At 46.6% G+C, this 16,115-nt stretch overlaps 1 protein-coding gene across 2 annotated transcripts; it reads left to right on the forward strand.

Annotated features, from left to right (window-relative positions):
* The first annotated feature begins 6,386 nt into the window (after nucleotides 1–6,386).
* On the forward strand, nucleotides 6,387–15,010 carry LOC308469659 (uncharacterized protein). Of its 2 annotated transcripts, none has more exons than XM_080992437.1 (4): nucleotides 6,387–6,470; nucleotides 8,852–9,691; nucleotides 11,359–11,479; nucleotides 13,138–15,010. In XM_080992437.1, exons 2-4 carry the CDS (start codon nucleotides 8,978–8,980, stop codon nucleotides 13,989–13,991), a joined length of 1,689 nt encoding a protein of 562 aa, XP_080848563.1. In that variant the 5' UTR covers nucleotides 6,387–6,470; nucleotides 8,852–8,977; the 3' UTR covers nucleotides 13,992–15,010. The 2 variants fall into 2 exon arrangements, with proteins under 2 accessions (XP_080848563.1, XP_080848564.1); XM_080992438.1 differs by having other exon boundaries at nucleotides 13,141–15,010.
* The last annotated feature ends 1,105 nt before the right edge of the window (nucleotides 15,011–16,115 follow it).

The following is a 16,115-nucleotide window of genomic DNA, read 5'->3' on the forward strand; positions in this document are numbered from 1 at the left end:
CCTAATTTATTTCCCCTTCACCCCCAACTTCTCAGTCTCTCTAGGAACCAAAACACTCACAATGTAACCCTTCATGTGCCTGTAAAAAAAAAAAACCCAACCAACCAGATACACACCTTTAGCCTCACGATCTTATAAAACACACATTTCATCAAGAGCAATATTGGAGGGTATGGAGTAGGATGTCCCCATTTTCATCAGAGGAACTCAGCTGTGCAAATCCCCACAGAGCGGGGAGGGGTCCACAGGATCATCTAGTCCAACCCCCTGCAAATGCAGCAATTACATATTGGAAGAAGCTGGGGCTTGAACTCTGGACCTCCTGCATGCAAACCGCGTGCTCTTCCACTGAGCCGCGCGGCACCTCCCCAAGGGCAATGAATGCACTCTGCATATGCTCAGAGGGCCCACCGGAGCCTTCATATTCCTGCCTGCCATGACGCAGGCTCTGAAAAGCTGGGCACCTCATCTGTCCCAAGCACATGTTCTACCCATGTTGGAAGTTCCCCTACTGCCCCGCTCTACCCAGGGCAATGCAACCCCACCATCAACTCAGCTGTGGTACTAAAGGGGTTAAAGGGCCTGAGCTAGAGAGTCCTAGAGAGGACAGGAAATGGCGAGCGCATGGGGGAACTAAAACGCTAGCGGAATCTTCCTGGTGCACCTTTCTTTCCCTTCCCTTCTTTCTTTGGAGGAAGCGGGGCTGTTTAAAGGGGTGGTGGTGTTGTTTAGTCATGTCCGACTCTTCGTGACCCCATGGACCAGAGCACGCCAGGCACTCCTGTCTTCCACTGCCTCCCGCAGTTTGGTCAAAGTCATGCTGGTAGCTTTGAGAACACTGTCCCACCATCTCGTCCTCTGTCGTCCCCTTCTCCTTGGGCCCTCCATCTTTCCCAACATCAGGGTCTTTTCCAGGGAGTCTTCTCTTCTCATGAGGTGGCCAAAGTATTGGAGCCTCAGCTTCAGGATCTGTCCTTCCAGTGAGCACTCAGGGCTGATTTCCTTCAGAATGGATGGGTTTGATCTTCTTGCAGTCCATAGGACTCTCAAGAGTCTCCTCCAGCACCATAATTCAAAAGCATCAATTATTCGGCGATCAGCCTTCTTTATGGTCCAGCTCTCACTTCCATACATCACTACTGGGAAAACCATAGCTTTAACTATACGGACCTTTGTTGGCAAAGTGATGTCTCTGCTTTTTAAGATGCTGTCTAGGTTTGTCACTGCTTTTCTCCCAAGAAGCAGGCGTCTTTTAATTTTGTGGCTGCTGTCACCATCTGCAGTGATCATGGAGCCCAAGAAAGTAAAATCTCTCACTGCCTCCATTTCTTCCCCTTCTATTTGCCGGGAGGTGATGGGCCCAGTGGCCATGATCTTCGTTTTTTTGATGTTGAGCTTCAGACCATATTTTGCGCTCTCCTCTTTCACCCTCATTAAAAGGTTCTTTAATTCCTCCTCACTTTCTGCCATCAAGGTTTTGTCATCTGCATATCTGAGGTTGTTGATATTTCTTCCAGCAATCTTAATTCCCGCTTGGGATTCATCCAGCCCAGCCTTTCGCATGATGAATTCTGCATATAATTTAAATAAGCAAGGAGACAAAATACAGCCTTGTCGTACTCCTTTCCCAATTTTGAACTGTAGCAGGAACCCCCCCACCCCAATCATTCTGTTTGTACAAACTTCACACACTCACACTCACACACTACATATGCCACATTTCTGTTATAAATTCATAGAAAAATCAACCATACATCGGATTTGCACTGTTCCATTTTTATTTTACTCCATATGACAAGGACTATCAAAGGGGGGTGGCTTGGTTCTGGTCAGCCATAATCCCTTCACCATCCCAGCACATCCACAGGAGCCCTGCCCAGTTGCTATGTCAACCCTAATGATCCCAGACAGAAGACAATCAAGATCACAAAGAACTTGCATATGGGAGTGGATTCAGCATGGACTGAAACAAAGGACAATGATCAGATCTTCCCTCTGGGGGCAGGAAACTGCCAACTCCCCTTTGTCTCCTGGAAGTGACTCATGAGGAGGGGGAAAGGAGGAACCAGCCAGGTGACAGGACACTCAGGTTACCACCACAACTCCTCGCTCAACCCCTCCTTTCTGTAATGTATGCATGATGTTTCTGGGGGTGGGCTTGACCTAGAGGATGGGAATTTCAAAAGTTTTTATAAGGTCTTGCACACCATCTTTCTGGGTCTTTCCTCTCTCCTGCAAGTGAGGGGAACACCCTGTTGCAACAGTTCAATAAAGGCCAAGCCTACAGGCTGCTGTTTTGCTCCAAGTTATCCTGGTTGGTGTCTTTGTTTTTGTCCAAGGGAGCCCTCGGATTTTTCCGGTAACAGAACCAATCAGTTGTTCCATATCCAGTTCTAACTGTAGCTTCTTGTCCCACGTAGAGATTTCTCAGGAGACAGATGAGGTGATCAGGCACTCCCATTTCTTTAAGAACTTGCCATAGTTTCCTGTGGTCGACAGTCAAAGGCTTTTGCATAGTCAATGAAGCAGAAGTAGATGTCTTTCTGGAACTCTCTAGCTTTCTCCATAATCCAGCGCATGTTTGCAATTTGGTCTCTGGTTCCTCTGCCTCTTCTAAATCCAGTTTGCACTTCTGGGAGTTCTCGGTCCACATACTGCTTGAGCCTGCCTTGTAGATCAGCTGCTCTGCATAAGGACATAAAAGAGCCTCTGAATCAGGCCAGTAGCTTATCTAGTCCAGCACCCTGTTCTCAAACAGCAAGCAGGATTCAAGCACTTTCCCCTCCTGTGGTTTCCAGCAATTGCCATCAGAAGCATTGGTGTCTCCAACCTTGGAGGCTGGTGTTTCCCAAACTTGGGTTTCCGGGTGTTTATTTGGACTACAACTCCCATCATCCTTAGCTAGCAGGACTGATGGTCAGGGATGATGGGAACTGTAGTTCAAAAACAGCTGGAGACCCAAGTTTGGAAAACAGTGGCACAGGCAGAGCATAGCTTTCATGGCTAGTAACCATCGATAGGCCTCTCCTCCATAATTTTTAAAAATACATATATACATTTTTATTAATTTTTTAACATAGTCATTTAACATACATTTTTATCTTATACAATTTTTTTAGACTTCCGTCAACTACCTCTGAAGATTTTCCATTCTTTATTGCTTAATCTGCATTTCTTAATTTCTCTATTACTTTTAATTATCCTTAACTAATATTCTCTTCATAATCTTCCTTGCAATATTTTGCATAATCCTCCTTACAAAACATATTGCAGTCCTACTAGCGTAATCTGTTTATTACAGTTGCTTTTCAAATAGTTCAAATATTTACTCCAGTCCTCTAAGAATCTTTGGTCCCACAGGTTTCGAATCCTTCCTGTCAATTTGTCTAATTCTGCATAGTCCATTAATTCTCCTCCATGAATTTGTCTCATCTTCTTTCAAAGCCATCCCTGTGGCAGGGAGTTCCATAGTGTCACAAAGAGCTGCATAAAGAACTATTTTCTTTTATCTGCCCCTGAATCTTCCAACATTCAGCTTCATTGGATATCCTTGTAATTTCCCAGCATTTAGGAACTTGAGATGCCCTTAAAAAATTCCCACTCAGCCATGATGCTGACTGCATTAGCTTGGGCCAGCCCTTACCTTAAAGTCTAACCACCATTTTGAGGTTCTTGTGAAGATAAATTGTTTGTGTGTGAAGAGGGAGAGAGAGGCAGGCAGGCAGAGAGGGCCCTGCTGCCCCAGGCTTCTTGGGGAACTAGCAAGATTCAATAAAAGGAAAACTATCACAATAATACAGTGGTACCTCGGGTTAAGAACTTAATTCGTTCCGGAGGTTCGTTCTTAACCAGAAACTGTTCTTAACCTGAAGCACCACTTTAGCTAATCGGGCCTCCCGCTGCTGCCACCGCAAGCACAATTTCTGTTCTTATCCTGAAGCAAAGTTCTTAACCCGAGGTACTATTTCTGAGTTAGCCGAGTCTGTAACCTGAAGCGTCTGTAAACTGAAGCGTCTGTAACCCGAGATACCACTGCACTGACAAAATATCATATTAAATAGCTAGATATATTTCCCTTTATTCTCCATTTTATTGTATTGTATTTTACTTTTTCTTGGCAATGGCTGTAGAAATATTATATGCATCCCAGTAAAGAATGGATACAAAAACTTATGAAATATGCAGAAATGGCAAAACTTACTGGAAGAATAAGAAATCAAGATGCTATGGTAAAATCTGGGTGCGGGGCTACTCTGCCACCCAGCTCGTCGGACTAGGTCCGCGGGTCCCTGCCGAAGAAAATGAGCTCAGCCGGAGACAGGAGCAAACTGCAGAAGATCCAAGTTTATTGCGCAACAGGTTCAAGACGAGATTGAACAGCGAGAAAGGGGTGACATGAACTTTTGAAATTTCCCTCCATATCCCAGAATACAGTGCAAAATACAGTTACATCATGAATACATTAAGAAGAGGTTGGGTTACACCGGATTAACATATGGAGGAGGGAGGGGGGAATATGCAGAGCTGGAGATATGGAGGAGGGAGGAGGGAATATGCAGAGCTGGAGATATGCGCAGATAAGCATATCCTGAGAAGACAATGGTCCATGTATGCATAGTCTGTCACCTGGCATCGGCCCGGAGGAAGGGCTTGGCAGAGCAATTTGACCGGATTAGGGTCTTGACACCTTGCTTGAGGGATTATGGAGGACAGGGGAGGTGTCATGGGGTCCTAGAGAAATTGAGCAAATTGGCACGTTGATTTTCTATGAATTTTATAGATTTTAGTCCCTTTTGACATTGACAATTGGAAATAAATGGATATATTGTAGCGAAGAAGGAGGTGAAGAAGACATGCCCCCCCTTCCGTATCAGTGAATACATTAAGAAGAGGTTGGGTCACACAGGATTAACATATGGAGGAGGGAGGGGGGAATATGCAGAGCTGGAGATATGCGCAGATAAGCACTTCCTGAGTACCTGATGAGAAGACAATGGTCCATGTATGCATGGTCTGCCACCTGGCATTGCCCGGAGGAAAGGCTTGGCAGAGTGATTTGACAGGATTAGGGTCTTGACACCTTGCTTGAGGGATTATGGAGGACAGGGGAGGTGTCATGGAGTCCTAAAGAAATTGAGCAAATTGGCACGTTGATTTTCTATGAATTTTATAGGTTTTAGTCCCTTTTGACATTGACAATTGGAAATAAATGGATATATTGTAGCGAAGAAGGAGGTGAAGAAGACATGCCCCCCTTCCGTATCAAAGATAACAAACTTTTTATGAAAGAATGGAAATGGTTTATTGAATATTTACAGAAGATATATACTTACAATAGATAATTAAATGAGCAAGTTAAATGAATTAAAAAATAAATGTAAGGAACCGCAGAAAGAGGGGGAAGGAAGTCAAATTTTGAAATGTTAAATTGATTGTAAAACTAATGAAATGTATGAATTTGAAAAGTTTAAATAAAAAACATTTTTTAAAAAAGAAATATTATATGTAACTAATTTGCAAACAGTTTTTAACAACACCCCCATCAATAAAATGTGAGGTTCTTATTTTTTCCTATGTTTTCTGTATTTCTTTCTTTCTTCTTTTTTAAAAATCTGTTTGCCTACTATGCAGCTGACAGTGTCATGGGAGCCTCACATAAAAAAAGACCAAACTCCCTCCGTTAAAAAAGTTGCATGTTTAGAATAGATTTATGAAAGATTTAGAAAACTTATTGATTACAATATTTGTGTGAGAATGTATGGGAAAAATACGGAATAACAGATACAATCTTGCTTAAAATGTATATAGGAAGTGCAGTGTAAGCGATGGAAGCCAACCAATGAAATTTTATTATTATTTTCATGTTGAGCTATTTGTAGAATAAACTTGGAAGAATTTTTTTCAACTTATCTTCTTTTATTTTTATTTTTTCTTTTCTTCTCTTTAGTTCTTTTTTAATATATATGTGCTTATTTGAAATATATACAGTATGTATGTATGTATGTATTTGCAATATTTTGCTTATATTTTGTAATAATTATGTTAAATGGTTTTTTTTTTAAATACAATTTTTTTTATTAAAAAAAGTTGCATGCGTTTTGCTTTTTTTTAAAAAAATAAAAAAATATTTAAATCACTGCAGGGGTGCAGTTTGGGAATTTTAGACTCCGAGGACTCGATGTTCTTATGCACCCTCCCATTAGATATCCATGTGCATTCTTTCTTCGCTTACTTACAAATGCAGCAAACAAGCCCTGAAATTCGGCCCGGGAGGCACCCCTTGCAGGGATGGGGGCGGCAGTGGGGCGGGCGGAGGGAATTGCAAGTGGGTCTATAATGGTTAAATCCAAAGAATCCGATTCCTAGAGAGGCTCAACAAAGCTGGTGGGGCGGGCGGAAAGGGAGGTCAGTAATGGACTCCTCTTCCTCGTTGGAGGAGTGGAAATGGCTCCTTTGCAGCTCTGAGCAGGGTGAGCAGCTGGCACCGAGTTCAATAATAAAGGGAGCTTGGGTGGGTGGAGGGTGCTGGAAAGCCGCAGGGTGCAGAGAAGGAGAGGCATGGGGTGGGGTGGGGGCGCAGGAGGGAAGCACCCCCTTTCTCCCCTAGATCCTCTCCCTTAAGGGAGCAAACCTTGCAATGCACGTGGGAACGGCGCGCAGAGCAGGTCAGAGGTCCTCCTGCAGTCCATTTGTCCCCTGGCACTGGAAGTGAAGGCCAAAGGACGGACTTCCCAACTGCAGCACGTCGTTAAACTTCGGAACTCCCTCCCACAGGAGGCCATATCTCCTTTTCCCCTTTTAAAAAGGGAAATTCCCTTATTCTGAATAGGATTCCTCGCAAGAAAAGGGAAAAGTTGACAGCTATGTAGGAGGCAGTGATGACCACCAACCTGGGTGGCTTTCCGTGGAGGAGAAGGCCCTCCTCTGCCCGGCCACATTTGGAAGCAGCAGTGTTTCTGGATGCCAGAAACCACAGGAGGGGAAAGTGGCCTTGTGCTTGAATCCTGGGTTTCCCAATGGGGCCTCTGGATGGCCATTGTGAGAGCAGGAGGCCACTGGCCTGATCCAGCAAGTTCTTCTTAGGTTCTTATGAAAATGGCTCGTCTGCCCTTGTTTAACCCCCGCCACCTAATATTTGGGGATAGACTGCTGCTGTAAAAGGAGGCTCCCCACCGTTAGTGTGGCACAGACATTCCCCTCCCCTGGACAATGCCATTTCTAAAAGTAGGAGTAAGACGCAGCTTAAGGGTGGCACTGTGGTCTAAACCACAGAACCTAGGACTTGCCAATCAGGTTGGCTGTTCAAATCCCCACGATGGGGTGAGCTCCCGTTCCTCGGTCCCTGCTCCTGCCAACCTAGCAGTTCGAAAGCACATCAAAGTGCAAGTAGATAAATAGGTACCGCTCTGGCGGGAAGGTAAACGGCGTTTCTGTGCGCTGCTCTGGTACGCCAGAAGCGGCTTAGTCATGCTGGCCACATGACCCGGAAGCTGTACGCCGGTTCCCTCGGCCACTAAAGCGAGATGAGTGCCGCAACCCTAGAGTCGTCCGCGACTGGACCTAATGGTCAGGGGTCCCTTTACCTTTACCTTTAAGACGCAGTTTTGTTATGCGTAAATAAATAAAGTGCTTACTATCATTTTCCCAATTATCTTCCCCACTAAGACCATCAGTTTTACTCTCCCTTCTTCCCATAGTTTTTGTTTTCAGCAGAATCTTTCTTGGGGGAGGTCTGTTTCTTCCACTTTCCCTGTCCAGTTGCTCCTTTCTGAATGTTACCTAAAAATTTGCCAACCTCCCTCCCACAAATCACTACCCAATCAGATGGGTGAGGTACAAATATTATTATTATTATTATTATTATTATTATTATTATTATTATCGTCATCATCATCATCCCAGTCTGCCTGTGTTGGATTTCAAATCCACTTTTATATATGTAAGGGTTCTTAATTGTTTTTGGATATGCAGTTGTTCATAGGCAGAAATCGTTTTAACTTTATAAATATGCATGAGAGAGAAATAGCCCAAGCGCAATATATCTATATCTATATAGTACAGTATTGTGAAATGGCTTCAAGATCCTTCATAGGGAGCCATCTATTATTATTATTATTATTATTATTATTATTATTATGCTAAGCTTACTCAGGAGTCTTACGTGAGTTGCCTTGGTAAAAGCTTTTTGAATTTAATAATAATAATAATAATAATAATAATAATAATAATAATAATTTATTATTTACACCCCGCCCATCTGGCTGGGTTTCCCCAGCCACTCTGGGCAGCTTTCAACAGAATATTAAAATACAATAACCTATTAAACTTTAAAAGCTTCCCTAAACAGGGCTGCCTTCAGATGTCTTCCAAAAGTCCGGTAGTTGTTTTTTCTCTTTGACATTGGTGGAAGGACGTTCCACAGAGCGGGTGCCACTACCGAGAAGGCCCTCTGCCTGGTTCCACGTAGCTTTGCTCCTCGCAGTGAGGGAACTGCCAGAAGGCCCCCGGCGCTGGATCTCAGTGTCCAGGCAGAACGATGGGGATAGAGACGCTCCTTCAGGTATACTGGACCGAGGCCATCCACTTGAAAGCCTAAGTGTGCTTGGTGACACTCTCAAAGAACTCTAAAAGGTTCACGAGGCAGGACTTCACCTTGTAGAAGCCATGCTGTTTCTGCGTCAGCAAGAATTGGTCTACTATACGGTCAGTTATTTTATCTTTAACCGTACTTTACCGCAGGTGACCAGGGATGGTGGTAGTCATAGTCTAGCAGCTTCTCAAGGGCCACAGGTTCCCCATCCCTGCAAATATACTGTCTAACTCCTGTTTGTCTGTGTTTTTTCTCCCTCAGGTGAAAGGGCTTCCAGTTACGGACTTCAAGGAAGTATCTCTGGAGGCTCTGATTCCGGCGCAGGTTGCCTCTTCCTGTGAGATTTGAAGGTTGGCTTCAACTTGGCTCTCCCCCCGTCGGAGGAAAATGACTACAGATTATGAATCCTCATCAGCCTTTGGTCTCCACTTTCAGGATGCGCAGATGGGACTTAAAAGGGAGACCCAGGAGGAGCCGGCAGCTGCCCCCCAGCCGGGATCAGAGGAAATGGGAGAAGCTCTTCGGCGTCAGTGGACAGCCCTATCTGTTAAAGCAGAACCAGATGTGGGTCTCTGGTCCCACCAATATGAAGCCCAGTTGCAGGAGTTCATGAAGACAAATCAGGCCCCTTGCTCCGGACAGGGAATCCCACCGCTGCCAGAAACTGTTCTCTGCGTTGATGCTAAAGTAGTTGCAGCAGAGCAATTGGCCCAAATCCTGCCATGTGCTCAGAAACCGAGTCAACAGAACTCCATGGTGCAAGGCCACAAGAGAGAAAAACATGATATCCTGAACGAGGAGGCCGCTGTCAGCTCAGATGTACCCTGCCAACACTTTAGGCAGCTCAGGTACCGGGAGGCCGAGGGCCCCCGAGAGGTTTGCAGCCAGCTACGGGATCTTTGCCACCGGTGGCTGAAGCCGGAGAGGAACACCAAGGAGCAGATCCTGGAGCTGGTGATCCTGGAGCAGTTCCTGGCCGTCCTCCCTCAGGAAATGGAGAGCTGGGTGAAGGAGCGTGGCCCGGAGACCTGCTCCCAGGCGGTAGACCTGGCAGAGGATTTCCTGCAGAGGCAGCAAGATGCTAAGAAAGAGGAAGAACAGGTGAAGGGCAAAGGAGAGAAGTTCGAAATGGGCATAAGGACATTGCCTGTCCTGGCATTGGAGCCTTTTGCATTCTAGGCCCAAGGCCTTTCTTGGAGTAGCCTGGGAACCTTGGGTTCTCTAGGCCAGAAGCCTTTCCTGTAGTAGCTTGAGCTGGGCAATATTGCAATAATAATAATAATAATAATTTATTATTTGTACCCCGCCCATCTGGCTGGGTTTCCCCAGCCACTCTGGGCGGCTTCCATAGAAACCAAAAAACACTAAAATATCATACATTAAAACTTCCCTGAACAGGGCTGCCTTAAGATGTCTTCTGAATGTCAGGTAGTTGTTTATCGTTTTGACATCTGATGGGAGGGTGTTCCACAGGGCGGGCGCCACTACTGAAAAGGCCCTCTACCTGGTTCCCTGTAGCTTGGCTTCTCGCAATGAGGGAACCGCCAGAAGGCCCTCGGCACTGGACCTCAGCGTCCGGGCAGAACGATGAGGGTGGAGACGCTCCTTCAGGTATACTGGGCCGAGACCGTTTAGGGCTTTAAAGGTCAACACCAGCACTTTGAATTGTGCTCGGAAATGTACTGGGAGCCAATCTAGGTCTTTCAAGACCGGTGTTATGTGGTCTCGGCGGCCGCCCCCAGTCACCAGTCTAGCTGCCGCATTCTGGATTAGCTGTAGTTTCCGAGTCACCTTCAAAGGTAGTCCCACGTAGATAGCATTGCAGTAGTCCAAGCGGGAGATAACTAGAGCATGCACCACTCTGGCCAGACAGTCCGCGGGCAGGTAGGGTCTCAGCCTGCGTACCAGGTGGAGTTGGTAGACAGCTGCCCTGGACACAGTATTGACCTGCACCTCCATGGACAGCTGTGAGTCCAGAATGACTCCCAGGCTGCCCACCTGGTCCTTCAGGGGCACAGTTACACCATTCAGGACCAGGGAGTCCTCCACACCAGCCCGCCCCCTGTCCCCCAAAAACAGTAATGCTGTCTTGTCAGGATTCAACTTCAATCCATTAGCCGCCATCCATCCTCCAACCGCCTCCAGGCACTCACGGTATGATGGTCAAACCACGATACTGGTTTCAGACTTTTTGAACTGGGGATATATTGCAGCCACTGCCAGCACAGCGTCTGCCTCACTGTTCTCTGCCTGCCTGCCTGCACTGTGTTGGCAGCATTTGGGAAGCTACAATATATTGCCATCTCAAATTGCCTTGATCAGCTGAGAAACGGGCATCCTTAAACTTAAAGCAAGTTTAACTTCCTTAAACTTCCTTTAAATTGCTCCTGAAGGTCAACAATGAGGGAGACGGAGGCACTTCACCAGGGAGAGCGTTCCACAGATGGGGAGCCACCACTGAGAAGGCCCTGTCATGGGTCAATGCAAACCGGGTGGCAGCCGGAGGCAGCACTGCCAATGGGGCCTTCCTTGCTGATTGTAGGGCCCGGGAAGGTTGATATTGTGGGACTCCCTCCCTTAGGGCCCAAACCATTTTGGGCTTTGTACTAAACCCATGAATTGGGCTGGTAGCTCACAGGCAACTCTAACACATCCCCTTTCCTACTGCTTCAAAATGCTTTCGAGTTTTTACTGGGCGTTTCCCAGACCAGGAATGCACGATGGCTGAGAGTTATACAAATTTAACAATTCCTTGTTTGCTGTTTCAGGAGCACTTCCACGTGATCACAGTCAGCTTCCCTGACGATGAACAGGCTTTGTTGGAAACCTCACAGAGCCAGTCCCACAGGGAGATCAAGCAGGAGGATGAAAGGGATTCCAGCTGCCCAAGTAAGGACCTGTTGTTACAATCCATTGCTTACCACAAAGAGCCTGGCAGGGCTTTAATTTGGGGGTTCCTACTCGGGGGGGGGAATGTCTAAAGTGACTGCACTTGGAATCCTTTGTCCAGTTCTGGTTGCCTCACCCTAAAAGGGATATTGTGGAGTTGGAACAATTCAGAAAAGGGCAACCAAAATGAGTCAAGCTCAGTCGGTACACTAGCTAATCTCAAGGTAATAGGTTTGAGCCCCACATTCGGGCAAATGACTAGATGATTTCTAGTTGGTCCCTTCAACTCTGCAATTCTATGATTTTATGATTTGGGGCTTTTTACTTTAAGAGAAAAGACAAATAAGAGAAGACAAGATATATAGTGGTACCTCGGGTTACAGACACTTCAGGTTACAGACGCTTCAGGTTACAGACTCCGCTAAACCAGAAATAGTAATTCAGGTTAAGAACTTTGCTTCAGGATGAGAACAGAAATCGTGCTCCGGAGGCACGGCAACAGCAGGAGGCCCCATTAGCTAAAGTGGGGCTTCAGGTTAAGAACAGTTTCAGGTTAAGAACAGACCTCCGGAATGAATTAAGTTCTTAACCCGAGGTACCACTGTAGTTGCTCAGTCAAACCTCGGCTGTCGAACGTAATATGTTCCGGAAGCCCATTCGGCGTCCTAAATGTTCAACAACCAAGGCACAGCTTCCGATTGGTTGCAGTAGCTTCCTGCACTCAAACAGAAGCTGCGTTGGACATTTAGCTTCTGAAAAACATTCAAAAACTGGAACATTTACTTCCAGGTTTTTGATGTGCAGGAGCTGAAATGTTCCAAAACAGAGGCATTCAGGATCCGAGGTTTGGCTGTATAAAATTACACATGGTGAGGAGAAAGTGGGTAGAGAAAAAGGGTTTTTTCTTCTCTCTCGCTCATAACACTACAGCTCAGGGACATCTAAGAAAGCTGAATGTTAGAAGATTCAGGACAGACCAAGAAACATCATTCTCACAGAACATAATTAAACTATGGCGTTGGCTTCCAACACGAGGCAGTGACAGCCACCAACTTGGATGGATTTAAAAGATTAGACGAATTCATGGAGGAGAGGGCTACTAGCCAAGCTAGCCGTGTCCTACTGTTGGAGGCAACATGCCTCAGAATATCAGTTGCTTAGGATCACAAGTGGGGAGAGTGTGGCTGTTGCACAAAGATTGTGTGGGATACTCAGAGGCATCTTGTTGGCCACTGTAGGAACAGGATGTTGAACTAGGTGGCTACTGGCCTGATTCAGTGGGCTCTGATGTTCTTAAATACTTCTCTTTGACATCTTGTGGGAGGGCGTTCCACATGTTTGCTCCGACTTATTACTAAAGAGGGTTTTCTTGGTGGAAAGTAGTGGGGCATGCGCAAAACCACTCAGAGTTGCGGCTAGAAAGCATGGGAATAGTGGGAAACTGCTGAGACCTATGCTTTGCCGGCATGGGATAAGCCAAAGTATGGACAAGCCCTGAGTATGAGGCCTTATGTTCTTTTATGAGGTATTACGTCAACAGAAGACAGTATTATTCTCTTGCCCAAACCTTTCCTGTCACGTTTTTCTTCATTATATCGCCATAACCCATCTCTTCCTTTCTACTTTCCCCCACCTTGTTTATTATCTCTCTACTTCAGCAGGTGACGAACACATGAATGGGGTGCATTTGGAGGAGGCTGAGCTTCGGAAGCTGAAGAAAAGCTCAGGAGATCAACGTGGATCAAACAAGCGGAAAGAAAAAACAGCGCAGAGGCGGAGAGAGAACTCTGTACTTCCTCAGGCAGGTGGTATTGGAGGTCAACCGAGAATCCCCACAGGAGAGAGCAGGGACGTGCCTGCCGTGTGTGAGGAAAGCTCGAGTGATGCCACGGGCCATGATGCGTTCTTAGGAGATGAGCCTTATACCTGCTCCGCCTGCGGGAAAGCCTTCCGTCTCAAGTCAAGCCTCAAAAGACACTGGAGAAGCCACACGGGCGAGAAGCCGTATACCTGCTTAGATTGCGGGCGGAGCTTCAGCTGGAGGAGCAGCCTCACCACACATCAGAGAACCCACATGAGCGAAAAGCAGTACAAATGCTCCAAGTGCGGGAAGACCTTCCGCTGGAGCCAGAACCTCACCAGGCACTGGAGCATCCACACCGGGGAGAAGCCGTACAAGTGCTCCGACTGCGGGAGCAGCTTCAACCGGAGCCAGAACCTCATCACACATCGGAGAATCCACACGGGAGAGAAGCCGTACAAGTGCTTGGACTGCGGGAGCACCTTCAACCGGAGCCAGAGCCTGATCACGCACCAGAAGACGCACGCGGGAGAGAAGCTGTACATCTGCTCGGACTGCGGGAAGACCTTCAACCGGAGCCAGAGCCTCATTGCTCATCAGAGACTCCACACGGGGGAGAAACTCTACATGCTCCGGATGAAAGGAGAGCTCGCGGGGAAAATGCAGCCTCCTCAGACACGGGTGGAGTCGCACACTGCGGACATGATATAGTAGGGTTGCCATATTCCAAAAAGCGAAAATCCAGACACAGATGTTGAGCAAGATCTCCCCGCAAAAAAAGAGAATGGTTTAAAGCTATTTTTTTAGCAAATTTGCCAAAAAAACAACACTGCTGATTCGAGCTGCCACGTGTCCAGATTTTTCTGGACATTTTAACCGATTTTTGAAAATTCTGCCCGGACGCCATTTTCAAAAGACAAATCCTGGGAAATTTCGTATGTATGACAGCCCAATGATATAGGCATGCTCACAGAGGAGGGAGAAAGATGGGTTTGAGATCCACCCCTTGTTTAGAAAGGTACAAGGACACAGTGGAAAATGAGTGCCAGAAATGTTCATTTAAGTCGGGGTTTCTGATGTGTCAGCCTGAGGGTGCTGGTATACCCACCGGGACCTCCTGTGGTGCCTGCAAAAGTTCTCTGTAAATATCCCCTCAAAAATCCACAATGCACAAAAGACTCTTTGCTCTTCCTACTCAGTTCCCGTTTGTACTGACTCCACCTCTCCTGCAGTGAACACGCCCCCTTTCAATATGCCCAAGTTCCATTGGACGCCAGGACTCGATGCCCGCCTTCCCTTCCATTCTGAACAGGGGAGAGGTGCAAAGAGCTGATATTGGGCAGCTGACGTGGAGGCATGCTTCCATCATTTGGCGATCCTGTCTCTTCCTCCCAATACTGTTAGATGTGGCATGTGTGTGTGTGTGTGTGTGTGTTATAGCAAAACCTGCATGCGGCATTATCTCTAAAAGTCAAGGGCTCTGTGCAAACCTCTCCTTCTGTTGAGCGATCAAGGCCAGTGAAGGAGGACTTGCTAAGCTTGTGTAGCATAGTGGACACGGGTTCAAATTTTGGGATGGGGAGGCCCACTTCAAGATGTCACATTGACAGCGAACGCTACTTAGCAGAGCCCGACCTCACACAAACACCCCTCCCCAAATATGAGTGCAGTATGCTGGAAATAAAACTGTTGTATGTTAGTTAAAATAATAAATTGGATCATCCCTGAAAGTTGAACTGTATCCTCTGACAGAACATTGCTTCAAACTCCTAGGAAGAAGACTACGAGCCCATGCTGCTTCTATGGACTATGTTTCTTCTTTTACCTAGCAAACTGCCTAAAACAAATCCTTAGTTTTGTTAATAAACGTGGTGAGGGGGGAAGGCAGGAAACGAAAAGGAGCCCCCCCCCAAAAAAAACAGTGAGGAAGGCAAAGAAGAAAACACATGGAGAAAAGCCCCCTTAGCGCGTCATGAGTTTGAGGGAAAGGCTTTAAAGCAACAGTAGGGGAAAGACGGAGAAGCCCAGTGGAGGCTGCCTTGCCCCGTGAGAAGCACAGCTTTGAGCAGAGCCACACAGACACACACACACACAGAGCACCCGAGCGAGGGCGGGACATGGACGGGCAGGGAGAGCAGCTGGCATTTTGTCACCCCTCTCAGTGATGACAGCCGGGGCGGGCTGCACGGGTGGGCAAACAAACTGCCCACCCCCTGCTCTGGTCCCCATGAGGGGGGCAGGGGCACATTTGCTCCACATTGCAGATTCTCATAGCACTAGAATCCGTGGCCCTCCAAGAAGCTGAGTGTTGGGAGATCCAGGACAGATAAAAGCAGATAATTGAACTATGGAACTCACTGCCACTGGAGGCAGAGATGGCAACCAATGCAGGAATCTTTTGCCCAACATGTCGCTCAAGCTGGTGACCCTTAGATTAAGAGTCCAGCACTATCCAGAGGACACCCCATTTGATGCCCCCGATATACAGTACAGAATCCCGCTTGTAAATAAGGAACGTCAACGCATCAACCCTAAACACAAATTTTAACAGGGCAGAAGCCCCACTCAATGCAATGGGGTTTATTTCTGACAAAGTGTAAAGAAGGTGAGGCTCTTATTTGCAGAGGATATTTGAAGCCGACGCCTTGTTCAACTTCTTTTAGATTTTCTTCCTGTCTGAGGTCCCTAGAGCAAGGAGCTATCCTGCTTGACGTGGGTGAAGGAGTTCATTTTTAGTCCTCTATTAATCCAATAATGTATGCATTTTCACAGCTGCATAAGGTCTTGTGGGGAGAGGAAGGTTTCCTAGAATTGCAGAGTTGTGAGGGACTCTGG

The sequence above is a fragment of the Podarcis pityusensis genome (genome assembly GCF_964106645.2).
Source record: "Podarcis pityusensis genome assembly, chromosome: 2".
Taxonomy (NCBI): domain Eukaryota; kingdom Metazoa; phylum Chordata; class Lepidosauria; order Squamata; family Lacertidae; genus Podarcis; species Podarcis pityusensis.

What these genes read in the sequence shown, in the direction of transcription:
- LOC308469659 (XM_080992437.1), top strand. Translation starts at nt 8,978, where the DNA reads ATGACTACAGATTATGAATCCTCATCAGCCTTTGGTCTCCACTTTCAG. An exon ending in CTAAGAAAGAGGAAGAACAG is followed by an intron (nt 9,692 to 11,358) that starts GTGAAGGGCAAA and finishes TTGCTGTTTCAG; the next exon opens with GAGCACTTCCACGTGATCAC. An exon ending in AAGGGATTCCAGCTGCCCAA is followed by an intron (nt 11,480 to 13,137) that starts GTAAGGACCTGT and finishes TCTCTACTTCAG; the next exon opens with CAGGTGACGAACACATGAAT.